General features: G+C 34.9%; 4 protein-coding genes, 1 long non-coding RNA gene and 4 other non-coding genes across 9 annotated transcripts; 6 read left to right on the forward strand and 3 right to left on the reverse strand.

Annotated features, from left to right (window-relative positions):
* The first annotated feature begins 1,998 nt into the window (after positions 1-1,998).
* LOC132175314 (tobamovirus multiplication protein 2B) lies at positions 1,999-6,246 on the forward strand. Its single transcript, XM_059587208.1, has 5 exons — positions 1,999-2,166; positions 4,370-4,435; positions 4,551-4,615; positions 5,632-5,722; positions 5,869-6,246. Exons 1-5 carry the CDS (start codon positions 2,035-2,037, stop codon positions 5,902-5,904), a joined length of 390 nt encoding a protein of 129 aa, XP_059443191.1. The 5' UTR covers positions 1,999-2,034; the 3' UTR covers positions 5,905-6,246.
* Positions 6,247-7,616: 1,370 nt separating this feature from the next.
* On the forward strand, positions 7,617-12,027 carry LOC132174696 (ribose-phosphate pyrophosphokinase 1). Its single transcript, XM_059586339.1, has 8 exons — positions 7,617-7,944; positions 8,364-8,537; positions 9,363-9,611; positions 9,965-10,108; positions 10,190-10,357; positions 10,532-10,601; positions 11,269-11,350; positions 11,527-12,027. The coding sequence occupies exons 1-8, from the start codon at positions 7,783-7,785 to the stop codon at positions 11,705-11,707; spliced, it is 1,230 nt and encodes a 409-aa protein (XP_059442322.1). The 5' UTR covers positions 7,617-7,782; the 3' UTR covers positions 11,708-12,027.
* A 1,780-nt stretch (positions 12,028-13,807) lies between these two features.
* On the forward strand, positions 13,808-13,901 carry LOC132176801 (small nucleolar RNA U61). The gene has a single exon (XR_009439662.1). It is a non-coding gene; the product is annotated as a small nucleolar RNA U61 (small nucleolar RNA).
* A 119-nt stretch (positions 13,902-14,020) lies between these two features.
* Positions 14,021-14,105, forward strand: LOC132176807 (small nucleolar RNA snoR14). Its single transcript, XR_009439667.1, has one exon. It is a non-coding gene; the product is annotated as a small nucleolar RNA snoR14 (small nucleolar RNA).
* A 211-nt stretch (positions 14,106-14,316) lies between these two features.
* Positions 14,317-14,411, forward strand: LOC132176794 (small nucleolar RNA Z101). Its single transcript, XR_009439654.1, has one exon. It is a non-coding gene; the product is annotated as a small nucleolar RNA Z101 (small nucleolar RNA).
* Positions 14,412-15,475: 1,064 nt separating this feature from the next.
* LOC132176796 (small nucleolar RNA Z101) lies at positions 15,476-15,567 on the forward strand. Its single transcript, XR_009439657.1, has one exon. It is a non-coding gene; the product is annotated as a small nucleolar RNA Z101 (small nucleolar RNA).
* A 2,236-nt stretch (positions 15,568-17,803) lies between these two features.
* On the reverse strand, positions 17,804-19,423 carry LOC132173894 (S-norcoclaurine synthase 1-like). Its single transcript, XM_059585566.1, has 4 exons — positions 18,959-19,423; positions 18,641-18,888; positions 18,149-18,473; positions 17,804-18,061 (listed from the first exon to the last, which is right to left on the reverse strand). Exons 1-4 carry the CDS (start codon positions 19,244-19,246, stop codon positions 17,822-17,824), a joined length of 1,101 nt encoding a protein of 366 aa, XP_059441549.1. The 5' UTR covers positions 19,247-19,423; the 3' UTR covers positions 17,804-17,821.
* On the reverse strand, positions 19,289-20,978 carry LOC132174152 (peroxidase 20-like). Its single transcript, XM_059585846.1, has 2 exons — positions 20,591-20,978; positions 19,289-19,350 (listed from the first exon to the last, which is right to left on the reverse strand). The coding sequence occupies exons 1-2, from the start codon at positions 20,976-20,978 to the stop codon at positions 19,289-19,291; spliced, it is 450 nt and encodes a 149-aa protein (XP_059441829.1).
* A 3,580-nt stretch (positions 20,979-24,558) lies between these two features.
* On the reverse strand, positions 24,559-25,434 carry LOC132173898 (uncharacterized). Its single transcript, XR_009439356.1, has 2 exons — positions 25,398-25,434; positions 24,559-24,758 (listed from the first exon to the last, which is right to left on the reverse strand). It is a non-coding gene; the product is annotated as an uncharacterized LOC132173898 (long non-coding RNA).
* Between the last annotated feature and the right edge of the window lie 1,728 nt (positions 25,435-27,162).

A 27,162-nucleotide genomic window follows, 5' to 3' on the forward strand; every position in this document is an offset into this window, starting at 1 on the left:
TGGGCCTTACTAACTGGGGGCCCTAGGCAACCGCCTCAGTGGCCTAGCCATTGAGCCGGCCCTGTCTCTTGACTAAGTGGTGAAGGTTGTGGTCTAAAAGTATTAGCAGCAGCTTTCCAACCATTTTCCCTACATTTGAAAAATAAAACTACTTTTTGATTCCCTATAAAAAAACACTTCATAATAGATTCTTTTTTTTTTTTCTTTCTTTCTTCTTTTTATTATTACACTGTATTCATGGAAAAACGTGAAAAAAAAAGAGAGAATGATTTGTTTATAATTTAATAAAGCATTTGGTAGTTACAGTGTTTCCCAATCTCAGATTCTGATGTGGGTGTGTTTTCATGTTTTTTTTTTTAACATAGGGTATTTGCTTCTAGTGATCTAAGACTAAGAGAAAGTCATGTGCCAAAATTACTTTGGTGATGTCTTTTTTATTAGAGCATTCTTAGCAGCCTTACCAAATTTTATTCACCAAACTTTTAGTTATTTTGACAACTCACTTTCTTGAAGTACCCCAGCAGCTTCACTATTTTAACAATCAATTTTTACTATTCCATTTAAATATTCTTTTTTTAAAAATATTTGTTTATTCTTTTTTTAACTATTAAAGGAAGAGAGATAAATGAAAAGCAAAAAGAAAGAGTGAGAAATGAGTTGTTTAATCAATGAGCACTGATTGGCAGCACGCGGCGTGCGTGGCACGCCAGTGCAAAAAATTTTTTTTTTTTTTTTTTAATTTTTTTTTTTTTTGCACTCGGCGTGCTGTTTTCATTTATCCTTAATCAATAGGTGAGTGAATAGTAATTTTTAAATTTGGTGAGTACTCTTCACCTCACTACTTTCTTTTGTTAAAGTAGTGGGGCTGAAAAGTGGACATTTAGGCCATTTTGATTAAATTGCCTCACCAAAATAACCAAAAAATGGTTTTGGTGAGGCCGGAAGAAATGCTTTTATATCAAAACTATCTTTCTCTGCAGTTTGTGACATGCAGTGACGAGGAGAAATATTTTGAAAAGTTGATGCTTGCTTGCTGCAAGTTATACATATCTGAAACCCGGAACAGGGCTGCACTGGAGACGATTGAAGGAGCAGCCAAACTGTTTCCAGAAGCTGCCAAGCTGTTTCCAGAAGCTGCCAAGCCTGCCATTACTAATAGCTATAAGTTTGAGGATAGACTTACAATAGAGTTGGTGACACCCTTGTTTCTTAACTTAAGTAAACTATTTATTATACAAAAGACTACAATTACTGTAAATAAGACAAGACAATTATACGATAACACCAAAATTTACGTGGTTTTCTCATTGTGACGTATGTTATCAGTGAAAGTGATCATAAATAAATTCACTATCAAAGATGTAATACAAAATTGTAAAAGAGAAAATCACTTTGACCTTAATATTATAGTATTGGTTGATCATTGTAAATGATATATGATGTGACCATACGAGGCACCTTCATGGCTTCATAACCCCCGACTGTCAATTAAACCTCATGTATCGAGGAAGAATTTAAAGTCCAATTTGAGAGTGAATGTTAAAATATTAATTAAATAATTTAATTCGTAATTTTCTATCGACTTAAATTTTGAAACAATGGGTGATTCAACTTACCATATTTTGTAATATCATTCATTTGATAATGCTATAAAATACCTTTTTTGTTTTCAAAACTAAAAACTACAATTCAAAACACTAAATATTTTTAAAATGTGTACTCCAAATAAAAAAAAATAAAAAATAAAAAAACACTTTCACCTTTATATCACATCAAAATATTTTTCAAATCAATTTTTTTTTTCTTAAAAAAAGCTTTTTAAAACCATTATCTCTTTATCTGTGTCATAGACTTATAAAAGAGATCAAAAGCTTAAAAGTTTAGAACGGTAAATAGTAAATACAACTGTGAGAATGGACCGAGGGCTGAGAATGGGCTGGGCCAATTTTAAGTAGCAATAGTAAAGGTCTTCTAAAGAAGAAAAGGAGAAAAACATGGACAATTGGGCCATTTTCAGAGAAGACACCGTAAACAATGGCAACTTCAACGACCAGCGGGAAGAGCAGAGAAGGCACGGCCAAAGCCATGGTGGCCGATCAGATCTCCCAGACCGTTCAGTCCACCTCCAATCTCCTCCATCTCATGCAACAATCCTCTGCTTCCCAGGCAACCATCTCTCTCTCTCTCTCTTTCTTTTTATATATGCAATTGCGTGATTGAAGTGTTCAGCTGTACTCGTCTTTTGCATAATAAACCCGTTTTGCATATGGGTTTTGGTTCAATTTGGAAGATTGAATGTGCTTGAGAAAATTGTTGTGGTTTTATGTTGTGCACATGTTTATGAAAGTTGGATACACTCGGTTTAATTTAGCATCAGAGTAAAAAAATTGTTTGTTTTTTTCCTATGGAGTCGGAGAAAATAGCGTTGGGATGGGGAATTCCTAGAAAATGTTTTGTCAAATCTATGTGGGTCAGGTAGATTTTGAACGATGGGATTGTTTCTTCTCTATTCTGATTCGAAGCTTTTCTAGATGCGTTTGGCCTTTGTGAGAAGTGAGAACCTTTTGAATCACTTCCATTCCTCTCATCAGACAATCTGTTGCTCGTATGTGAACAGCCATTACCTGGTTGACAAGCAGAAGAAGCAGATAGAGTAGCGAGTTAGAGTGGAAAGGACATGAAGGTAACAGAGGCAAACTTTGATCAATTTTTTTATATGTATAGTAAAATCTAATAATATGGGAATAAATTGATCAACCTTATGGTCATGATAGAGCCACATGTAATATTTGTATAATGTGCCAATGAGCTCTACCGAAAATAGCACATCCTCCCCCTGTAAGAGAGTAGGTTAGAGGTTGAGGTCGTGGGTTCGACACCTATTGGATGCGTATGTAACTTACCAATGAAAAAAATGAATTATTGACATATGTAAAAACAAAATGCAAACTTATTTCAACAGAAGAATGAAAATTTATACTGGAATTTGAAGTAAAAAGAAATGTGAAGGTTTCTGGGACCAAATCTTTATAGATAATTTGGGTAAAATAAGAAGTGTGATATGTGAGCAGCATTTTGATAAGTGACTTTGCCCACTTTGGGAAGCAGCTAAGTAGTTATTGTCTAGTAAATGCTATGAGTGGTCCCTTAATGCTGTGGTCAAGACTGCGAGGGACTAGAGGGCTTGATAGGCAGGTCATACGCGTTGGAATGGATAGGAGATGATTTGAATTTTGGAGATGATCGCATCCATGTTCAAGAATGCAGGATGTTAATGGCTATATCATTGCTATTGCCCTGACTCGTACCATCATTTATGTTGTAGAATTATTTAGGTTTTGCTTCCGCACATAAATGTCTCTTGAGTTGATAACTTTTCTTTTAAGAACCTTCTTTGTATGCATTATTATCCCTTTACATTGGTGATGCAAGTTGTATATCACCTGTTAGTGCTTCTTTCTACTTTTGCAATGCAAATCAAACTCAAAGATAGTGAGATTGTATTACACATAATAATCTTCTTAGTTTATATCTATAAATGGGAGGAAAAATATACAAGAAGTGCATTTTGGTGGGTCTAACTTACTTTTATCATTTGTGAAACAAACAACTGCTTTACGTGTTGAGTTGAAGAACCAAATCTAGAATTTTGCAATTTAGATTTATTAGAGTTTAGGTTTTGCTTCCGCACATAAATGTCTCTTGAGTTGATAACTTTTCTTTTAAGAACCTTCTTTGTGTGCATTATTATCCCTTTACATTGGTGATGCAAGTTGTATATCACCTGTTAGTGCTTCTTTCTACTTTTGCAATGCAAATCAAACTCAAAGATGGTGAGATTGTATTACACATAATAATCTTCTTAGTTTATATCTATAAATAGGAGGAAAAATATACAAGAAGTGCATTTTGGTGGGTCTAACTTACTTTTATCATTTGTGAAACAAACAACTGCTTTACATGTTGAGTTGAAGAACCAAATCTAGAATTTTGCAATTTAGATTTATTAGAGTTCTTCTTGAAATGCTGAGAGTGTGGTCATTCTGCTAATTACAGTCGTTGAAAAGTAAGATATGAAACAGATAAAACTTATGCAACATTGGTGAGGTAATAGAGAAACTACAATCTACCAGAGAAAAAAGTAAGAAGGATCCTGATTTCTGATGAAATATGCAAATCAGTGAGGTTATCAGGTGCAATATTTTTTTTCTTGCTTGCAAAACGTTACTCATAAATCACCTACTTTCTTTCATTAGCCATTCATATGAGAGTGATGCATACTGAAAGCATCTTAAATTGTCACAAACCGACTTATATTCCTTTATGGTCAATTGTGCAATGTTGCTCTAACCTATGATCACGTCTACAGGCCCAACTGATAAAGCTTCCAAAGAACCTTTTGGCAAAAACCTCTGCAATCAAGAATACTGGGCAGGTATGTAGGTCTGCTGTACAAATATAAGTATGGGATATGTTTCTTGATAAGTATAGGATATCTTTAACAAAACCCTTATGACTGATCTTTTGATTTCTCTCCTCTTTTGCTGCAGGTGTTAGAGCAGATGCCTCGAGTCATTTCATCCTTAGATGCTCATATGGAGAATGGATTACAAAGGTTGTATTTATGTAGTACGCCGGTTTTATTTGAGATTACCATCAGTCTTAACATGCACCAATCACTTTCTGAAGTAACTCTCATTTTACAAGAAACTTGTAAACAGGTGCTGGATGCCTGTATAACAAGGTTTTTAACACTTTTTGAAATGCTTTCAGTGTCGTTCCTTGGTGGAATGGGGCAGTTTTTAAAGCTCCATTCATATTATAGATCCTGTAACTTTAAATTTGGAAACACATTGTTTTGAGGATCCATGATGATGCTTGCAGAAAGAAGAGCTTATTTGGAATTTGCGTAAAAATTTCCTTCTCAGTCATTCAGCTTTTCCCACCAGCCACTTGACTTTTGCTCATTGGTGCATGGGTCAAACGGAAACATGTTAAAATTGTGTAAAAATCACAATTGTTCTTGGCAGCAAAATGCAATGAAAATTGTAATATGTTGAAGAGTACTGCTACACACATACAGTCACGTTAGCCACTAAAATTTTTTTAACATATTTCAATCACGTGCAGACATGTGTCAACAAGTTGTAAAAAAGTTGTAAATCTAGTATTTTTCTTTGTTGAATGCATTTCTCCAGTTTTTATTATTTGGAGGTCAAAAGAAGTTCATATTTACACATTTTGGCCCCATTTTCTAACCTCTATCCATTTCATGATCTAAAGTAGATTTCAATGATGTATATATTAATATGTCATTTAAATGGTGTACGCGGTTAGATAGATGCATTAAAATAAAATTGGGACCATTTAAGGGATCTTTCTGACTTGCATGTAAAATGGCTAGTAATTATTGTCGAGTACAAACCATCTTTGACTATTTTGATGCCATTGTAGTGACCATTGATCAAATACTGTGCTGCATTAAATCCATGTCTGGATGCTGCATGGGACATAAACCAGAAATATTTCACTGTAATAAAAGAAGGAAAATCAATCAATTACCTCTCTGGTATTTGAGTAATATTTTCATATGTTGCTCTCTTGGCTTATTTGAGTAATATTTTCTTGCAGTGTTCCTCATCTACAAACTGTGATCCAGTTACTTGCAAATATTGAAAGCTGCCAGATTAATTCTATCTCTCAAGCTCATCTCTCTCAAGAGGTATGGCACAATTTTCTTTCTTTCTTTCTACCCCACATTCAAAGCTTTCTCCACAAAAGGCCCATAAATGAAAGTTGACTTAATGCTTGTTTTAAACCCAATTTTGGTGACATTTCATGTTTCAATTTCCCTGTGTTTTCCTTCAGGAACATGAGTTGGTAAAACCTTCAGAGATTCCTTAGCTGACTGAAATTCGAATTCACATTGCTGATGAAGACTAAACTATGCGACGGCAGGCACTCAAATTCTATCTCAGTATGACTTTTGACTCGTTATAAGCTCACATGTTGTTTATCTGTGGTCCCAGTTTAAACATTGAATATAACCAGAAAAATCATGTGTACATCGATTATGAAAAGACACTCTGTTCCATCTTGTGATGTTCTGCACATAAAATGTGCTCTCTAGGGATAGGGATACCCGTCTACCATGAATGTAACCAGATATACGTCTCATTTTCATTTCTCTATGCGTGTAAAACACGTCTACGGCTTATAAAGGTAGCATGTTTGATTCTTTTCCCATTGACCGCAGACTTTGAAAGGTTCTAAAAGCAACTCTCCCTTTCTCTTTCTCAGTCACTCACACACCCATTCACACGCATGCTATTGGTTGTTCGAATAGGTATTTGAATTGTTCAAATCTCACTTGCTCAGACTTTTAGAACACCTATCTAAGCAGGTAAGACTCTTAGGTGAGCGTGTCATATTGTGCACGTGTACTACACTTTGGTATAATTACCAACTAGAGCAGTAACTAAGAGCGTTAACTCGGGGTTGACTGAAGATTCGACCAATGATACAAGAATTTGTGTATAAAAATAAAAACTTTGAATGAACACATCGATACATATTTTAGGTATAACTCGCTCTTATAAACAACTTGTGACAAGAAAACGTTAAAAAATTTATATACACATGATTAAGATTGTATTTAAGCCACATATAAAACTCTTAAAGATCGTAATACACATCAATTAGTTGGTGGCTTAGGGATGATTATGGGATTTATTTAATTCTCAAATCCTTATGGATTTCAACGTATCTGCAAATTTTGAGTGCATTGAATGCTCCTCTTAATATTTGCCACAGCCAGCATCACATGACAAGATTGGGATGTTCATGGATGGTTGGTTGGTTGGTTGGTCGGTGCATGCTAATGTAGACAGCTTCTTTTTTGGGAATTTTTGTTTTTGGATCCTTAATAACTCCTGGTCTGTTATAACGGTGAAAAATATTAAAATACCTATGATAACACTTTCTTTTTTTTTTTTTTTTTAAATGAACAAAACTAGTGACGACTAACATAAACCACAAAATATTTCACATCAGAACAATTTTTTTAAAAAAAAAAAAACTAAAAAATAATAAATAATTCTGATTTTATGATCTTTTGCTTAAACATGAGATCACATGTTGAGATTAAGACGTCTCTTGTAGCCAATCCAATTTCAATTAGAATTGGACTAATCCAAATCAGTCAAATTAAAATGTAAAGCAAACACAGTTGGACCTAGAGAGAATCAATTTAATAATATAGAATAAAAAAAAGGCTTCTTCTTTGTGGTGGGAAAGAAGAAGCTCATATGCATCGTTCAAACTTGGAATGTTGTCTGCCACGTGGAAGAACCAGAAAGAGTGGGATTCTCAATCAATGCCTTTTTATTTATTTATTTTTATTTTTTGCTCTTAATTCCATGTTTTCTGGGGTTACTAAGATTTGAGAGTAATGATGACAAATCCAACAAACCAATGGCCAACCCAGTTACCATAGAAAGCGAAAACCGACCACACCATTAAACACTCTAAACGGCGCCGTGTCCCACAGACTACGGACTACCCTCACCACCAATCTTCCATATTTTTTGTTTATATATATATTTATTCTACAAAATCCGAACGGCGTGGAAAGGCAAAGACCCGCCATTCATAAATGTAGGAATACAAAAAAAAGAAAAGAAAAGGAAAGAAGCAAACAGAAATCTCTCTCTCTCTCTCTCTCTCTCTCTCGCGGGGTGTGTTGCTGATATTGAAACCCTAGAATTTATTCGCACAACGGACATGGCTGCTGCCTCAGTGACTCTGCCGTGTGCTTCTTCTTCGTCTGCTTCGTCGTCTTCGGCGGCGGCGTCTTCGTCGCTGTTCTCTCGGAGCTGCTCTCTCGGCCACAGACGCTTCGTGTCCTACGACTCTCGCTCGCGAGCTCACGCTCCCAACAGCGTTGTACGTAATTCTGTCTCTCTCTCTCTCTCTCTCTCTGTGGCTTCAGAAGATGTGAAATTTCAGTATGATTGTAATGACAAAAAGTGACGGGAAAAGAGAATTTTTTGGTTCGAGTTTTGTCCTTGTTTCATTGGTTTTTGTTTGTTTTTGCTGCAATATCAATGGGTTTTCTTTCTTTGATTTGTGGGGTTGGGTTAACTGGGTGAAATTTTGCATTTTGAAAATGAGGAATGAAGGTCTGAGGGAGACACCTGCAAAGAATTTCGTTTTATAATTTATTTATTGTTGTGACTTAACACTGTTATGGTTATACCTGCAATGTTTGTGATTTTTTTTCCTGTTTTTTGAGGTATATGAGAATTAGGTTGGTTGATGTCATAGATAATTAATATGGGTGTTTTTTTTTTTTTGGGTGGCAGAAATGTGATCTCGCAGAACCGTTCAAAAATGTAAATGGGAAGCCAATTGTTCCCATCCTTAACGAGCGGACGCTACCCAAGTTCTTGGAAACGGCACGCATGGAGAAAACGGTCAACAGGACTAGTACCAGGCTCAAGCTATTTTCTGGCACTGCAAATCCTGCACTTTCTCAGGTAAGACTAGTATTTTCTTTTGGTTGGTGGATGAATGTTCTGTTGTTAGTCAAATGCTTTCTGATTAAATGGTGGGAGAAGATAATGGGATAAGGGCTTTCTTATCCTATTCTATATTATCATTAATACTTGATGATTCACTAGTAAGCATGTCGATCATTCATTTTTTGCTCTTGGTGTAACCAATTTGGCAATTTGTTGTGGTTTATCCTGTAAAGTTTTTCGAGCTGTTTTTCTTATGGTGGTTGCTGAAATTCTCTTTGATGGTATTGGTCTGAACGTTATGTGCAGACCAGTGTTGGGGAGTGATCAATGTCTTCTAGTTGTGATTTTTGTAATCATTGAATGAGTTTTTTGTTATCTCATGACATGCCTGTGAGCTTTCCATTGGTCAAAGTGCCTTATGTCTACATTAATCTGGTTATGATAATTTGTTAAAATCTCAATGTCTTTGATGGAGTTGATCTAAATTTCGCCCATTTAAAGGAGTAATATGTGATAGAAATTCGTAGATATGCCCGTACTTCGAAACGAATTTTCGGGCTATTCAATTTGCAGGATTTTATTGGATTTGTATCCTTCTGTTTCAAGTCCAACTGCCCAAATGTTTATAACTTTGCTTTTGAATAAATTTTCTTCACCCAAAAATGTGGTGAATGTAAATCTTTATTTACTTAATCATGTCTAGGAATATGAATTTTTTATCCTCCTTTTCTTCATTTCTTTTATAGGCAATATGTACATATATACATGTATATATCCAACCTATAATTCTTGAAATTTTGTGCTTAAGTTGCTAAAATCTCTGTTCTTTACTACCCCTAGGAAATTGCTTGGTACATGGGCCTGGAACTTGGAAAGATCAACATAAAACGATTTGCTGATGGTGAAATATATGTTCAGTTGCAAGAGAGTGTCAGAGGATGTGATGTATACCTAATACAGCCTACCTGCCCTCCTGCAAATGAGAATCTCATGGAGCTTTTAATAATGATAGATGCTTGCCGTAGAGCATCGGCCAAGACCATTACTGCAGTGATTCCATATTTTGGATATGCCAGAGCTGACAGAAAGGCAAGTTCTAAGTTTTGCAGTGTAGATTAATGAAGTTATCCGTGATAAATTTTTTCTTGGAGTATGTATAGACACTACTTATTACAGACAGAACTAAGGAAATCTGACAGAGATGATGATGATTGGGAATCTACAATCCCAATTTTGGTGATCTGGGGGCCAGGCAACAGACCTAGATGAGCAGCCATTCAGTCCTTTTTCTGTCTAATTTTTATTTAGAAATAAAAAAAGAACTGGATGATCCTTCGTAGATGTCAATGGAGGGGGTTATGACTTTCATAAGCATTTGCACCATCTTGTGTTCTGTACATCCTGAGTTAACATTGTCTCCTCCATCTGTAATTTTTTTCCAGACTCAGGGACGTGAATCAATTGCAGCCAAACTAGTTGCGAACCTTATCACAGAAGCGGGTGCAAACCGTGTTCTGGCTTGTGACCTTCATTCTGGGCAGTCCATGGGTTACTTTGATATTCCGGTGGATCATGTATATGCTCAGGTAAATTAGTCCACCATCCTGATTGTTGACTTTTACTGATTTAATGGTCTCTAATAGTATTGTTTGTTATGTGTGCTGTAGCCTGTGATTCTTGATTATCTTGCCAGCAAGACGATTAGTTCTCAAGATTTGGTAGTGGTTTCCCCTGATGTTGGTGGGGTAGCCAGGGCACGTGCTTTTGCAAAAAAATTATCTGATGCGCCTTTAGCCATTGTGGACAAGAGGCGTCACGGACATAACGTTGCTGAGGTAGTTTCTGACCAGTATTTTTTGACATTATCTGTTTTTTTTTTCCAACTTACATGTGCTTTGATCAAACTCTTGATTCTTGTCAGAATTATTTTAAGCTAGATGCCTGTGAGGACTTGTTCTTTAGTGGGTGATATCTTTCATATCCTAAAACTCATGGTTAATGCTTCTCAGGTGATGAATCTGATTGGAGATGTGAAAGGAAAAGTTGCAGTTATGATGGATGACATGATTGACACTGCTGGTGAGTCAAGTGCTTTTAATGCCAAACTCCAATCATAAACCTTCCTGCACACCGGATATTAAAAAAATGAAAAATAAAAGAAAAAAGAACGGAAATCAATATGTATTTAGAATCTCTTTAATGGTGAGTTGATGTATGTTTGAAAATATTTCAATTGCTAATGATTTTCTTCTTCATTTTGTTGTTTGGTTAACGTTTTTTTCTGCTAGTCAGTTGGCATGAGTTTATACCCGATTTTCTCCCTTGAATAGCGCTCGTCACTAGGTTTTCTCATGAGTTTATGCCCCTTTTTGATATTTAATGAAGGCATGACTAAGTTCTAGATTACCTCTGCAACTTTATCCTCTACAGTTTAAATGATGAAGCTGGTACACAATTATGCCCCTTGTGATTGAAGTCATAACTCAAATTCTTGTTTTCTTTTTCTGTTAAAACAATGTGTTGATTCTTGCAAACTTTGGTTTTCTCCAATTATTGGGTTTCTTCATGGAACTGATGTTTCTTATCAAAGAAATGGCTGTACCCTGGGAAATAACTTGTTTAAAGACAGAATCATAGAAAGGATTTTATTTTGAAGCTTGAGAAAAAAAAAAAAAACATAATTGATAGTATGAGTTTCCTTTGAACTTTATCAACTTATAACTAGTAAATTTGTTGTGGGCTGTAGGGACTATTGCTAAAGGTGCAGCTCTTTTACATGAAGAGGGGGCCAGGGAGGTCTATGCATGCTGCACTCACGCCGTTTTCAGGTATTGACTTAATTCACAGCATTTGATATTTTCTGTTGTTTCTCTAGATGCTTAGGACAAACTTGCTAACTTTATTATGAGATGAATCTAAATAGTTTGATCAAGTTGGAGAAACTTAAACTTATTAAATCATCTCTCAGTTTTCCTGAATTCAATTAACTCCTTTTTCTTGACAGCCCTCCTGCAATTGAGAGGTTGTCAAGCGGCCTGTTTCAAGAGGTGATTATTACAAACACGATTCCCATTGCAGAGAAGAACTACTTCCCCCAGTTGACTGTTCTTTCAGTAGCAAACCTGTTGGGTGAAACTATTTGGCGTGTTCATGATGATTGTTCAGTGAGTAGCATTTTCCAATGAAATCATTGGAAGAGTTGAAGGTGTTGAGTAGCTTAGCTGATAAACTTAATTGAAGCCATCATACCAGAGACGTATACAAAGTCCATCATTCACCAAGGATGGAAAGGATTTAGAGAATAGAAAGGGATTACCGCCTGTTTTATCGCCAGTAAACCCAGGGCATTTAATGGCTGAAAAGAGAGAAGAAAACAGATGGAATAGTCAATTTCATTGCAGATTTCTATTGTTTTCTGCATTTTTTGGTGTAATTTTTCTTCCAATACATGTCCTTTTTGGTTCATGTTCTTTCCATTATCATTATGTTTTTTTACCCATTTTTTCTTTCCTTGTTTTAAAAAGTATGTTGCATTAGTTTAATTTAATGCAGCCTGCTTCTTGTTAGAAGGATTACACCAGATTATGATCTTCCCCATTTTAAGAAAGTCATTTCATGGTCAATATTAAATTTTACAGATCCAATGGTAGATATATTATTACATGGTAAATATGTTGTTATATTATTTAACACTATATATAATGTCAGATACAAAATTTTTTTTTTTTTTCTTTTATAAGTCAAAATAAAATATTGAATGTGAAATGGCTTTTCCAAATTCTGAAGTCCATCTTCAGCAGCAATGGCTATTTTGTTTACTTAAAATACACTTTTTATCTTATTTTAGTTTAACTACTACTTTTTCATTACAAATTAGTGGAGTGCCTAATTAACTCTCTTTTAAGTATCATTTTTATTGTGTTTTAATCCTAGTACCCTACCTTTTCTTTCTCTCTGGGCGGTGAAACAGACCAGGGTAAAGGTGTGTTTGGGAATGTGATTTAAAAAAAATAATTTTCGTTTTTAAAAGATATCGCAAAACGTAAGGTATTTAGTATTGTGATTTAAAAAATACTTAATTTAAAATAGGAAAAAAATTGCGATTTCTATAAGCAAGTTAGATGGTGCTTATTTCAAAAAGCGTGAATTTAAACAAAAATAACAATTTCGCATAACAAATATTTGCTAAAAAAAAAACTTTTTAACTTGTTTTACCAAACGCCTTTGCGATTTTTAAAAAAACGAATTCAAAAACGTAATTTTTAAAATCACATTTATTGAAACCGTAATTCCAAATAGACCTTAACAAATCAACAACCACCCAAGTAAATTAGACCATACCAAGCCAAGCAAAACACCACAAACAATCGGCCATTCTGCCATTCCACTAAAATCACCAACCCAACCAACTGAGAATCAATTAACCATAAATAATCCAGTGTACCTATGGTCGGTGCTATCTTCAACACCATCAACATTGAGTAATTCTAAAAGTCCTTTTTATGGCTTTTAAAATTACCATTTAATCAAAATCTTATAATAACCAATCACAAACTCAATGGTGATTTAAGAGTCACGTCATTCTTGGAGGGACACACGAGTAACTTGTAGCATTACTCGATTGGGGAGAGGTAACTTTCATTTTCTAAAAAAAAATGTTTTTACAAATAAAATCTTAGAAACATTTTTCTGTATTTACCTAACAATTTTTATTACAAATAAATAAATTCTGTTTCAACTAAACAAAGGGAAATGAGTAATGCTATTACACACTCTCTTTTTTTTTCATATTCATTTATAATTTTTTACACACCCTTAAGTGGCTTTTAAATTCATAATTGAATAAAATCTAATAAAAATTCATTCCAAATCTAATAATTATTTTAAAAGTCACCTAAAAATATATACAAATAAATATATATATATATATATATATATATATATATGTGCATAGCATTATTCAAAATAAATCAATAAATACACGGATTGCTTTCTTTTTTTTTTACATGTTATACGGATTGCTTTCTAGTTTCAGCAAGATACATATACTAAGTTAATCTGTAAAATATTGTTATAAAGAATGATCCGACCCAAACCCAAATTCAAACCCGACCGACCCGCCCTTAGGCTTGCCCTAGATTAGGGTTTCCGAGTGTCTATAAAAATCACCTCTTCAACGCCCTTTTCTCCATCTCCCATTATCAGCCCCTCTCTCCCGCTCTCTCTCTCTCTCTGTTTTCTTTCTCTTGCACTTGTTCTTCTTGTCTCATTGTATGAAAAAGGTGAAGCTGTGATGAAGATGTAACTGTGTACCAGAGACGGTCTCTAACGAGACTCCGTCGTTGACGGCAACACAACCCTCTAAGAAGTTCTGAGCTCTCCCTTCATTTTGTTTTATGCTTTGTTTTTTTCATGATCTATTTTGCTGTTTTTAAAACCGTTATCTTTGTTTATTATACACATTGTTATGGTGGTGGTGAGGTATGGGAAGGTGAAAGGCGAGGTGATGATAGAAATTCATGTCTGTCAATCCACTGAACTTATAATGTGACGACTCCATGAATCCCGACAGGTTCTGATCGCTATCTTCCTCGTACCAAATTCTAACAAATGGGGTCACTTTATTTTGTACGATTTATCTTTTTGCATTTTTTGTTTTTTGTTTTTTTATTTATTTATTTTTTAAAAAATAGCGATGGTTTCTGTTTGGTTGGGTAATTGATGAATCTCTTTGATGCTTTATACTTCCGCGTGAAAGGTTCTTTTTTTACCTTATTTTTTTAAAGTGTCTTTGGTTGGGCAAGTGATGAATCTCATTCTAAAAAATGGGTAATTTGCGTCTGAAATCTTTCATTGATGTTTTATCACCTTGGAGAACTGATGCCCTCTTTCATTGATGATCTATGGAGGACCATGCATCAAGCCGTATCAGATTGTAATGCCTTTATTCTCTGGTTATCTTATAATGCATTGTACTGCGCTTAGCTGGCTTTTAGCGGTTTGTTTGCCACTGTAAGCTTTGGATGTTGGCTTTCACTTTCTTATACTGTGCCTAATTTGGTAGCTAGTTTTAGCATTTGATGACTCTACCTGTTTACACTGATGTATTGTTTGTGTGATATGAATATTGTTGTAGTATTCTGTTCGTCTAGTATGAAAATTAATCTGTCTCGTTACGTTATATATTCATGAATGTGGTATGAAGATATAATGCAACTGTGGCATAAGATACTTTGGCCTCGTTTGACAAGACTTTTTGGAAAATTTCCAAAAAGCGTTGTCAAACGAGGCCAAAGTGTTTGCTTTAGTTGCCTTAGTTTTAGAAGAGTTCAAAGTTGGTTGAATAATTGAATTTGTGTCATGCCAAACCCTTTAAATGCCCTTCACTGCTAGTATATGATAATCTTGGTTGAGACTGTCATACATAGTATTAAAGGTATTCAAGGAGATATGGTATGATTTGGATTCAATTATATTTCCATATAATTAAAATGAACTGTTTATGGAGATTGGCTTGTTTGTGTGGCCAAATAGATCGCAAACTGCCCCTTGAGAAGAACACAGAATTTTTTTTAGAAGATTTGATTTTCTTCTAAGATCTATTGTGAAGACTCCTTTATAGGCATCTAGAAGAGTTCTTTGTTCATTCTAAGGAAAATCAGTTCTGCCCAAAATGGCTCTATAGAAATTATAGAGTGAGATTCACATCACGCTGGCGTGCATGAACAGTCATGCATGCCCGGCTAATTTTTTTTATAATTATAATATATTTTAATATTTTAATTATAAAAAAATTAGCCGGGCGTGCATGACTGTTCATGCACGCCGGCGTGATGTGAATCATCACTCGAAATTATAACGTGGTTATTTGTGGTCAAATAGGTGATGTGTAGTGTATTTGGGTGATAGATAGTGTATTTTGCCTTGTTTTATTGTTTCTTTTTGTCTATTAGGTTGCGCATGTGATGAATCTCAACACATCAAATGGGTAATTTGCGTCTGATATTTTCATTGATGCGATTCATGTTGGATTCTGATGCCTTTCTTCTTTGTTTTCCTTTTAAAAAAAAAAAAAAAAAATTCTGTAATTATCTGTTTTCTGGTGATTTTCTTGATATCCTCCAAGTGTACGTCTATTAATTAGTATTTTATGGTGAAGGTTTCTATCTAAGACACATGCAATGCACATTGATCCCAAGTCTAATATTAGTAGTGTAACTTTTTTGGATTTTGGGATGCAATAAGCTCAAGCAAGACCCTATTCGGTGCAGTAGGGCAGCTCATGTGAGGTTGCTTGGATCTCACTTGAGTCTATTACCCTATTGAATGGGATTCTTGTCCTTTGAGTGGATTTAGATCCCGTGCAATAAGGTTGTCCTATTGCAATGAGATAGGGCAGCCCTATTGCACGGGATCTAAATCCGCACGAACATTATGATGTGACATGTGCTTTAGAACTTTTGCTAAATAAATGTCTAATTAAAAATTATGAAAGTTTGTAGGTGTTTGATTTTAGGGCTGCTGAATATCTTGTACATTTCAGTTTACTTGTGATAGTGGTAGGAATTCCATTTAAAATTTAGCATGTTCTAGTAAATCTTTAAGAAAAAGTTTTTAGACCATGCTGAATTTTGAATGGAGGTCCTTTCATGAGACATAATATTTTATTGAAATAAATTTCTTTCAAATTTGGAGGAACTTTCTTTCAACTCATTTTAGTAAATGCCAAGTTTTAGGGTGTCAATCCGATCTTGGTTACTAGTTATTGTCCAAAACCAACAATCAGGTTTCTGGTTAACCGGTTATGCTGGTTCTAATTTTTTAAAATTTTGGCATTTGGGCTTCTTTTTAGGTATTGAGCCTAATGTTTGAGATTAATTTAACCATTTTTAGCCTATTAATTTTAATAAACAATTAACCTTTTTGTTTGACTAGCTTGGCCTAATGCATTCTTTTATAGATGAACAAACTTTGTTATTGGCGTTTTCTTAGCAATGTGGGACAAATTGGAGAACCCCCACGATTGTCCCACATTGATAAGAAAACACCAATTCTTAAGTTTGCTCATTTATAAGAGAATGCATTAGACTAACTTATTGGAAAAGGCTTGAAGAAGATGGGCAATAGAGATGTTCAAAGTATAGGGTTACAGGGTATATAAAAATCCGGTACCTAATAAATAATATATTTTATATATATATATATATATACTGGGTATATAAAAACCCGAAAACCGGTTACCCTCAATTACCAGTTGATACATGGTTACCTTTTTATACCTATAACTAACCTAGTTGACACCCCTACCAAGTGCCCTCTAATATGAGTGCTCATGTTAAAGGAATAACTTTCTTTCTAATATAATAAAACCATGTTAGAGGACATTTGTCATTTATTAGAGTGGGACCATCTAGTAGTTGGTTTGTACCCTATTTTAACCAACCGTGTTGACACAACTATTTTAACCAACTGTGTTGACACTCCTACCAAGTGCCCTCTAATATGTGAGTGCACATGTTAAAGGTATAACTTTTTTTCTCGGACATTTGGCATTTATTGTAGTGGGTTGAAGGAAATTTCTTTAAAATTGGTTTGGATGAAATTTCTGTTCATATTTTATGGAAAAATGCTAGAATTTAATAAAACCCTCTAGGTGACAAAGTGCACATGGCTTAAGTTGATGTAAAAGGGCACAGTCTAAGTTAATGGCAAATGACACTTAGCCACCTAGAATTTTGATGAGCAAAATGTGAAGGTTTTATTAGATTTTGGATATCTCTATTTTATGTTACTAGTATCTAGGTTTTAATGGCATTATTAATTATTAATGTCCTTTTGCTTTTGAGTTGATCGTTTTATCAATGTTTGTGTTAGTTTCATGTGTAAATGATTTTTAGGTCTTATTTTTGCATTGCGTAACATATATTAAAAAAAAGGCTTATCCTAGTGATCCAGTATAAACTGTTTTCACTTATCTGATGATAGGCTTATGCAAATATTCTAATTTGAACTCAAATATTTATATGTGCTTTGCTTTGACAATAGAATTGTTACAAACCATCTGGAGTAGAATCAGAAGTAGTCCTGGAAATGAGGAACAGGAAAAGTTGGCTGCCGTGAAGTGAAGAACTATGAAGTCTTATTGATAGCAATTTTCCTGTAATTAGGATTTGGGTAACAAGAGTCATCTTGATAGAGTTTTACGAAGTAGGATTTGTAAGCATAAATAACTGCAATTCCACTGCTATTGCAATTTATTTGCTCATCTTCAACAAACTTGTTCATCAGTCTTTGACTGATCAGATTTTCATATGGTCTAATGTGGTCTTACCATCAAGTTTGTTGGCTAAAACAACTCTCACGTAGTCTTCATGGTTTAAAGTCTTGTAAATAGCTTTTTCCCCCTTCATTATATCTGGCAGAGGACCAATCATAGTGCTTATATTTGGACTATGGAATGCTGCAATTGAAAGACGTTCTATTGTTGGGTTCACAATAGCCCTGTGCTCAATGCTCTTATATTTTCCATTGCTCATGATCTGCATTGATAGTACAAAAGAGTTGTGCTTGTTGTGAAGATAATATGTTATTTATGGATGAATATCCTAGCAGTTGTAGCCAATTACTTCAAAGACGTCACCAATGTTGACAATGAATGCTCCAGGGATGGGTTCAATGGATATCCATTTACCATTTTTCTTGATTTGTAGTCCTTGGACGTCATTAACTTGTGTCAGCAGAGTTAAACCAGTGGCATCAGAGTGTGGCGTGAGGCCCATAACCTTGTTAGCTTGAATGCAAGGTGGATGGTAGTTCATTCTGACCCCCTGTGTTCCATCCTCAAACATGCTTGTGAGCTTCTCAGGTTCCTGCCTCAGGTTCTGGGCCACCATTTTCAGAAGGTTGATTGTAAGTCTTTGCAGCTCCAATGAGTATTTGTCCAAAGTTTCTCTAATGAGAAAATGACCATCAAATGGGTACATCCGTCACTCTGGGCATGTTATATTCTTGTCTAGTAATGTTAAATACACCCCATCTTATTGAGCTGATGTAGTATATAGCATTTCTCGTTCGTATCAGTATCAGTATATTGAAAATTTGAAACTGCGTAGTTTTACCTGAAAGAAGTGGGAATGGTAGGCCAGAATCTCATATTTCTCTGATGGACAGGTTGGGGAAGCAGGAAGAGCATGTCACTCCAGTCAAGTTTTTGATCTTCAGATACAACAAAGGCTTGGCCGTATCCTTCAATGTTATTTGGTAGCTGTGCATAAACTTTCTTCTCCTCTAATGGCAGCTGGAAGAACTCCTGTGTGTCAGTCTTCATCTTCTCAATCACCTCTTCTGGTACTCTATGGTTGATCAACTGGTTCACCAGCAGAATTACACCAAATCTATGATTAGTAGAACAAGTAGGGAGGGTTGGATGGACATACCTGAAAGAAGCCCCATTCTCGGCAAGCCAGATGAAGTTTTTCCAGTTCATCTTTAGAGCCAAGTTTGCTCATATCAATCACTGGAATTTGGAGAGAATCATCAATGAACAATTCCTCATTCTCCATCTCTGTCAAGAGGTACTGTGGTGGGATGTCCTTAAAGCTCTTGGACGCCAGAGCTTGTACATTCTCAACAGGCAGAGAACCACCAAAGTCCTTTCTGCTAAGCACCTCATCAGAATCCATGTTTTCCGAGGATAATATCAAAAAATTCTTTCTGGATGGCATGTTTTATATTTGCACCATATGTGCTGGTGGAATCGAGAGATTCTACGCTTCTTGACGGCAAGTCGGCAATAGATCCTCTTTGGTGAGTTTGTCCAGATGGTTACCTATAAACAGATATGGAAACATCATCTCAGCAAATTTGAGCCGTAGCTCTATAATGAATAAAAAAAATCAATATGGTTGTCTCTCTCCTCTTTGGAAATATTGGAAATGAATAAAGAAAAAAATATTTCAAATTAAATAATGAAAGTTGATTTCTAAAATATTGAATTGGATCTAGGCGCTTTGAAAAAGTGTGTAACTAAAATTGAAAAATGTGTTTTTTAGCTAAATTTTAATTAAGCATTTGATGTGTCGGATGTGAATGCTCTTAGGCTAAGTTTGCTCACAAGTAACAATCATGTGCGGAAAGACACTATATAATACTGGGCTAGCGAAAATAGCCAAAAAGTTATTCTGGCTAGACCTTTAGAAAAAAAATATATATATATATATACATCTAGCTAGCTCAACAAACCAATGTGTAAGTTAAATTAATACAAAGAAAATCTTATTTTCTCTCTTCTTTTAAGAATAGTGAAAATAATATATATAGGTACAATGCTTAGTTGGATATAGATATTTCAAAAAAATTGGTAATTAAAACAAACAAAAAAATGTTCGATACTAAATATTTGCTTAGCCGCACCTAAATGCTCTTAGGTAGGTACGCAAATCAAGTTATGGACAACCTAGTCCTATGAAAGAAATAAGAGGCAGAGTTAATGAGAACCTTGGTAGTTGTTGGGGCTTGCCTGACAAAACATTGTTCTAGAAACGTAACATACCTAAATTTCCTCAAATATTTGATTTATACTTGCACTTTTTTCTTTTTCTTTTTTTAATTTTTTTTTTATGAGGGTTAGAGGGTGTTCAGCCCCACAATTTTGTAGGCGAAATGAGCATTTTTTTTCGACAAAATCATGAAAAGTCTCATTTGGAATTGCGTTTGAAAAAAAAAATGATAGTTTAAAAATATGAAAAAATTCATGTTTTTGCTCAGCTAGTAAGGGAGTGCGTATTAAAAAACACAATTTTGAAAACAAAACCACTATTTTAAAGGGCAAACTGTATTTTTTTCAAATGCTTAACTACATTTTTTTTAAATTATATGTTCATTAATTGTATTTTAAAATTACTATTTTTTCAAACCGGATGTTTTGAAACTGTTAAACCAAATATATAGTATCATAAACATGTAATACTTGCAAACTATTTATTCTGATTATAAATTTAGTACAAAAAGTAGGTATAGTTGTAATTAAGAAGCCCCATTTTTCCAGAGCTAGGAATTGAGGAACCTACAATTCTTCCTGATTTCTCCTTCATTTCCAGTGAGTACATTGATGTTACCCATCTTGACAATAGATTTGGCAAATGCATCAAAGAAAAGCTTTTGATTGGAGGCATAAGCCCACACTTGCCCTATTAGCTCCCCCTCATGATCTTGGGTCACCAGCACATTATCAGACCCTAACAAGCCTTCTCCCTGGAGAATGTTAAGGTAGTAGTGGTTGTCAAACCTAGCTGGGGTGGTGAAATCAAGTGGTGCAATTTCGTTGTCCTTTCCTGACTCTGGGCATATGGACCGTAGGATTCTTCTGAAGGTTGTGTATCTCTTGTAAGGATCATGATGTTGGGTGCTCACATCATACACCCTTTGCCTGAAGCTAAAACATCTTGCCTTTCCCATTGTATGGCTTCCTGCATGTTGACAAGCCCTTGAAGATTGCATGGTGTTATAACATAGAAAAATATAGAGAAAGATTATGCTTGCCGGTTCTCAATGATGAATTTTACATGAAATTTGCATCATTTGGTATTAGAAACAACCATTAAGTCGATTATGGGATAGAAATGATAACAGTTTTGTGATCAAGTTACAGAGAGGGTGACTTATAGGCGGGTTAAAATGTTTTGATACTATGCGTGGGTATAGTGTTAAGCCATTGAATTCGATAAATGAGTGAAGCCGTAAAAAAAAAAAAAAAAAGAACAAAAAAGAAAAGACTATCATATTTCCTAGGGGTAAAAGAGAAGTGCTAGAGAGCCAAACAAATGAATCAAGAAAAATTTTCAAACTAACGTGGCAAGGGTTTTTAAATTAAAAAAATATAATTCTCTCTCCCTTGTCTGCCACTCACGGTCTGCCACGTCAATTTGGAAATTTTTCTGAGTTCATTTATTTGGTTCCCTAGCACTTCTCAAGGTAAAAAGGCGTAACTGCCTACTAAACACTAACTGCACTAACCATTAACTGCTTGTGAAGGCTGTTACGGTTAGCAGTTTTAGGCTTTGAAAAAACTACTAGCCACTAACCCTTAACCACTAATTGCCTTTATGCATATTATATTTATATATAGAAAAATATATGAAACGACATTGTTTTTGTGTTTAAATATATATAAAAATCTAGAAATGATGTTGTATGTAGTAGGGTATTATTATATTACCATAAAAACAACGTTGTTTTGGTTTTTATTTTTTATTTTTTTAAAAGCGGTTAACCGCTAACTACCAACCGGCATAGGCGGTTAGTGGATTTTATTAACCGTCTAAGCGGTTATAGTCACTACAAGAAATTAGGTCTTTAGGGACGACTTTAAGTCGCCCCTAAAGACCCTAAAGTGGACGCTGTTGGCAACAGCGTCCACTTTTCGACCCTAAAAGTGTCGACCCTAATAGTCCGACCCTAATGATCAAATGTCTGATTATCAGGGTCCACTTAAAAGTCGACCCTAATGATCACTTTTAGCGTCCACTTTCTCGCCCCTAAAAGTCGCAATGTTTGGACCCTAAAGATGATGTAAACGGAAGCGAAAGTCGACCTTAATAGTCAAGCAATAGCGTCCACTTTTAGTTAACCATTAGGGTCGACTTTATGGACCCTAATGGCCCTTTTAAAAAAATAATAATAATAACTATTAGCGTCCAAATCAAAGTGGACGCTGATAGTTAAACCATTAGCGTCCACAAAAGTGGACGCTAATGGTCCAAAAATATTAAAAAAAAATTGACTATCAGCGTCCACTTTGAAGTGGACGCTGATTAGTTGACCATTAGGGTCCACATTTGTCGACCCTAATGGTCCTAAAAAAAAAACTGCGATCGATCGCACACAAGTGTGCGATCGATCGCAACATCAGTAGGTTTTCAAAATTTGGAGACCATTAGGGTCCACATTTGTCGACCCTAATAGTCATAAAAAAAAAAAAAAAAAAAAAAAAAACTGCGATTGATCGCAAACTTTTGTGCGATCGATCGCAGTATCAGTAGGTTTTCAAAATTTGGAGATCGATCGCACTCCAAGTGCGATCGATCGTAGCATCAGTAGGTTTTCGAAATTTTGGGATCGATCGCACTCCAAGTGCGATCGATCGCAGCATCAGTAGGTTTTCGGAAAATTGCGATCGATCGCACTCCAAGTGCGATCGATCGCAGAACCAGGGAACATTAAAGCATACTATTATCATTGTTAAGATTTACCTTTTAGCAAAATGACACTTTTCTTATCTCTCTATTGGAGTACTACTTTGTGGCTCTAGTTCCTTTATGGCAACAAATATTAATTTACATAATTCACCAACTTTTTTAGTTCTGAAAGACTTTAAATCATTCCAAAGAAATGTAATATTTTCCAATTATCAACATGAACTCAGCTTTGGGTTCTGGAGATAGACATTTTTTGGTTGAATTTTATGATCTTTGTTCTGTTTGTGGAAATGGATATTGGGGCAGGGCAAAGCATATCAAGTCATCACCACGTGTTAACTGCAATGATGATAAACTTGCTAAAAAGCTAGAAAAGCTGAAGGTGGGAATATGTAATATTTCTCTTCCAACATCAAAGTGTAAGTTCATAGTCAACTTCTTCAAGCAAGCTCCAAGACTATTCGCTTTAAATAAAAATATGACTGTAAGAGAACTAGCAATAACAGAAATACTATAACTGAATAAAATAAAAACTGCTGAGCTCACATCTGCTTTTTCCATCAGAATCACCCCCAGAGGAAGAAGTGTGAGGAACAGCTGCTGAGTCAAGCACATCCTCAAGAAGGGTCTGCAAGGAAGGTGGACGCAAAGTGCTTCTTGTACAAGTACTCTCTTTTAACATAGTACTTGTACCAAAAGAAGGAAAAATTCTGTTATCGCTAGAATAGGGTTTCAAAAACACACAAAAAAATGAAATAAGTTATGAACTATTCTAGTATTAAATGGATCTAATGTTACATTACTGAAGCGGATTGTAGAATTCCAGCCTTCAAAACAATAATGCCCATTAGCAGCATCAAACATAAATCTCTCTTGTGCAATATATTTATCACCTTGTTCAAAAATTTTAATCTCGAGTAGATGCCTCATAAACGTCAAGAATATTCACACGCCACATATTATGCAGCACACATCTAAGAAATAATGCTAAAATAAGAATTAGAGCTATCCTGGATATGTTTCTGATGCTGAAAACAGTGGACATTGGAAGTCATACAACACAGATGGTTCCAAGAAATGGTTCAAGACAAATAAAGTTCAACATGCTCCTTATGTGAGAGAGAGAGAGAGAGGTCAGCAACCTGACTGAAAAGTTTGGGCTTGTCATTTGTTGAAATTGTAATTTCATGCATTGCCTTGCAAATTTTGGAAACTATTACAGCGTTAATTAACTAAACCTATAAAAGCTTCGAGCAATCTATGAAAATTTTTTGTTTATGGTAAAAATATTTTGAAGATCTCATCATCCACAAAGAAAGCAAGCAACATTAAGTTGAATATAGATGAGAGAAAAATCATAAGAAATACACACAAACAAAATAGAATGTATAAATAATAGGATACATATTGCAATGTCTAAGAAAGGTCCAAGGATATATAACTGTTCAAAGCAAAGTCACAAACCAGTATGAGTTAAATGTGTAGTTTTCCCCAACCAGGAGAGAATATCTGATGAAGCCACGGATCTCAACTTCTTCTGGTAGGAGAAAACTTACATAATAGAAAAACTTATTCTTCCTCAAACTTTACCGTCGGGATCCTGAATATTTCAATGGTATGAATGGAAATTTTCCCAACTCTTCTCATTCACTTTTACAGAAGAGACTTCATACCTATTGCATCAAACCAGAAATTATTCTTTTTCTTGAACTATCTAGTATAATAAAACTTATAAAATCCTGCCAAACCTAATGCGCCCATGTCAGCATTGCAACTCGTATCTATAAAGTATCCACATCAGTTGCATACCAAATTAATTTGTTTACGCCACAGTCATCAGCTTAAAACAGATAACTTGATTATTATAATTCTATCAACTCTGCAACTTAAAAATTCAAGAAAAAACAGGAATTTAAGAGAAAAGTGCCACCGGCATCACAGCACAACGCAACAGTCAAGCGAGAGGGTCCCTATGTTTGGCTTGTTGCAATAACTCCTCCCGGACTCTCTTGATCTCTGCTTGCTTCTCCAATCTCTCATTCTGTGATTAGAAAATAAATGAACATATAAAGTGCTTAATGCAGTAGAACATTGTGTGCATTCGAATTAGGATAAATCTAGAGAAACTTCAAACTCAACATTTACCACATCTCTAAAGTTGTAATATAAATGATCCCTAATTTTTCCTTAATTCATTATACCTCACTAAGTTGTATGCTGAGCAACAAAATCTGAACCATAAGATTCTAAAAATTCTACAATAGACATAGAGTTATCCTAAAAAAAAAAAAGAGTAATGCTATCCGTTTATTCTAAATAATACAGGCCGTCCCTTGCCATGAAGGAATTCACACGCAGCCACTAGCTTTCCAAAAATAAGGGGAGATTACTGCTCACGAAAAGTGCTTTCGGTACTACGGACCTTTTTCCATCCATTGCAGCAGTAATACAAATAGCTATAAGCAGCCAATTATGTATTTCCAAAAAAATCCAATTAGCATTGTAGAAAGGAACGAATGCAACAAAGCAATAGATCTAGCAGAGCACATGGCAAAGTATAATATCTATGGTTTTTCTCTCCATTTGACCAATAAATTGGGCGTTTAAACCAATCAAAAAGTTTCTAATTAGAAGTAACAAATAGCGTAAAAATGAACAAAAAAAGTTCAAGGCATTTAACCTTTTCGTCTTGGTGGAGAGCGATCCAGACGTGAAGCGATCAAAAAGTTTCTAATTGAAAATTGAGAAGTTCATCAGAATTATTATTTGAGAAGTTCAACTCGTATCTGCCAAACCTAAGAGTCGGCGCGAAATCCACGGCTCTGCTACTGCAGGTCTCTGTATCTTCCATGATCACCGCCGAAACGACGAGCCGTTCGAAACTTTTAACAGGAACGCTCCGAATGGTACCGCTCAAAGGCACGGTTCCAACGCGAGGCGGAGACTACCGCGCGAGGAGAACGAAACGACGGAGTAAGAGAGAGGGTGAGCTAGGGAGAGCAGCGGGAGAGAGATCGAGAGTGAGAGTGATGAGGGAGCTGAGTGCTTTTGAGGGAGGGGAAAATTTTAGGGATTTTCGTGTTTTCGAGCGTTTGGGGAAAATTTTTGGTTCGAAAATTTCAGAAACCGCGCCATTTGTTGGCGCAAATATTTTCTATTAAGCCTCAATCAGCGGCGACATTGCTTAGTCGCCGCTATTTAGGGTAATTTTATTTTATTTTTTTAAAAAAAATTATACTTACAATTTTTTTAAAATAATTTTAAGTTTAAATGTAGGGTAAATTTGAAATTCTATAACAATTTTAAGGGTATAAAAGACATTTTCAAGAAAAAAAATACTATTCACACAATATTTTTTTCTATAAATGATTAATAGCTTAATTGAATGTTTATAGTTCAAATGATCTAATTCACTATGATCGATCAATATAAAAGACATTTTCAATAAAAAAAAATACCATTCACACGATATATATATATATTTTTTTTATAAATAATTAATAGATTATTTATAATTGATTAGGATCAATTAAATGTTTGATCGATCATTTGATCCTATCACGATCAATCAAATTAATTCAGTAGGATCGATTGGATGTTCGATCAATCATTTGATCCTATCTCGATCAATCGAACTAATTCACCAAGATCGATCGGATGTTTGATCCTATCACGATCAATCGAACTAATTCATTCTGATTGATCTCAATCGAACTAATTCAATAGGATCGATCAAATATTTGATTGATCATTTGATCCTATGACAATCAATCAAATTAATTCAGTAGGATCGATGTTTGATCGATCATTTAATCATATCACGATCAATCGAATTAATTCAATTTCAATTGTTTCAATCATTCGATCTTATCACGATCAATCGAACTAATTCATTATAATTGATCGGATATTCGATCAAACCTTCAATTTCAATTGTTTAAAGTTTAATCGATCATTTGATCCTATCATGATCGATTGAACAAATGCAGTAGGACCTAACGGATGTGTGAACGAACCTATCACGAACAACTCATTATGATCAATTGAACTAATTCATTATGATCAATTAAACTAATTCATTATGATCGATCGGAGGATTCGATCAGATGTTTGATCCTATCACGATCAATCGAACTAATTCATTAGGATCAATCGGATATTCGATCAATCATTTGTTCTTATTACGATCAATCGAACTAATTCACCAGGATCGATTGGATGCTTGATCAAACATTTGATCCCATCACGATCAATCGAACTAATTCATAGGATCGATGTTTGATCGATCATTTGATCATATCACGATCAATTGAACTAATTCACCTAGATCGATCGGATGCTTGATCGATCATTTGATCATATCACGATCAATATAATTAATTTAGTAGGATCGATCGGATGTTTGATCGATAATTTGATCCTATCACGATCAATTGAATTAATTC

Source organism: Corylus avellana, chromosome ca3 (genome assembly GCF_901000735.1).
Source record: "Corylus avellana chromosome ca3, CavTom2PMs-1.0".
Taxonomy (NCBI): Eukaryota; Viridiplantae; Streptophyta; class Magnoliopsida; order Fagales; family Betulaceae; genus Corylus; species Corylus avellana.

Bases quoted from the DNA above. Each gene is read 5' to 3' on its own strand.
- LOC132175314 (XM_059587208.1), top strand. From the start codon at position 2,035: ATGGCAACTTCAACGACCAGCGGGAAGAGCAGAGAAGGCACGGCCAAA. The intron at 4,436-4,550 runs GTATGTAGGTCT...CTTTTGCTGCAG, and splicing joins CAATCAAGAATACTGGGCAG to GTGTTAGAGCAGATGCCTCG. The intron at 4,616-5,631 runs GTTGTATTTATG...ATTTTCTTGCAG, and splicing joins ATGGAGAATGGATTACAAAG to TGTTCCTCATCTACAAACTG.
- LOC132174696 (XM_059586339.1), top strand. From the start codon at position 7,783: ATGGCTGCTGCCTCAGTGACTCTGCCGTGTGCTTCTTCTTCGTCTGCT. The intron at 7,945-8,363 runs GTACGTAATTCT...TTTGGGTGGCAG, and splicing joins CTCACGCTCCCAACAGCGTT to AAATGTGATCTCGCAGAACC. The intron at 10,109-10,189 runs GTAAATTAGTCC...TGTGTGCTGTAG, and splicing joins TGGATCATGTATATGCTCAG to CCTGTGATTCTTGATTATCT.
- LOC132173894 (XM_059585566.1), bottom strand. From the start codon at position 19,246: ATGCCATCCAGAAAGAATTTTTTGATATTATCCTCGGAAAACATGGAT. The intron at 18,889-18,958 runs GTATGTCCATCC...CTGGTGAACCAG, and splicing joins GAGAATGGGGCTTCTTTCAG to TTGATCAACCATAGAGTACC. The intron at 18,062-18,148 runs GTAATTGGCTAC...CTATCAATGCAG, and splicing joins ACATTGGTGACGTCTTTGAA to ATCATGAGCAATGGAAAATA.
- LOC132174152 (XM_059585846.1), bottom strand. From the start codon at position 20,978: ATGGGAAAGGCAAGATGTTTTAGCTTCAGGCAAAGGGTGTATGATGTG. The intron at 19,351-20,590 runs GTAGGTTCCTCA...ATCTGTTTATAG, and splicing joins AGGAGAAATCAGGAAGAATT to GTAACCATCTGGACAAACTC.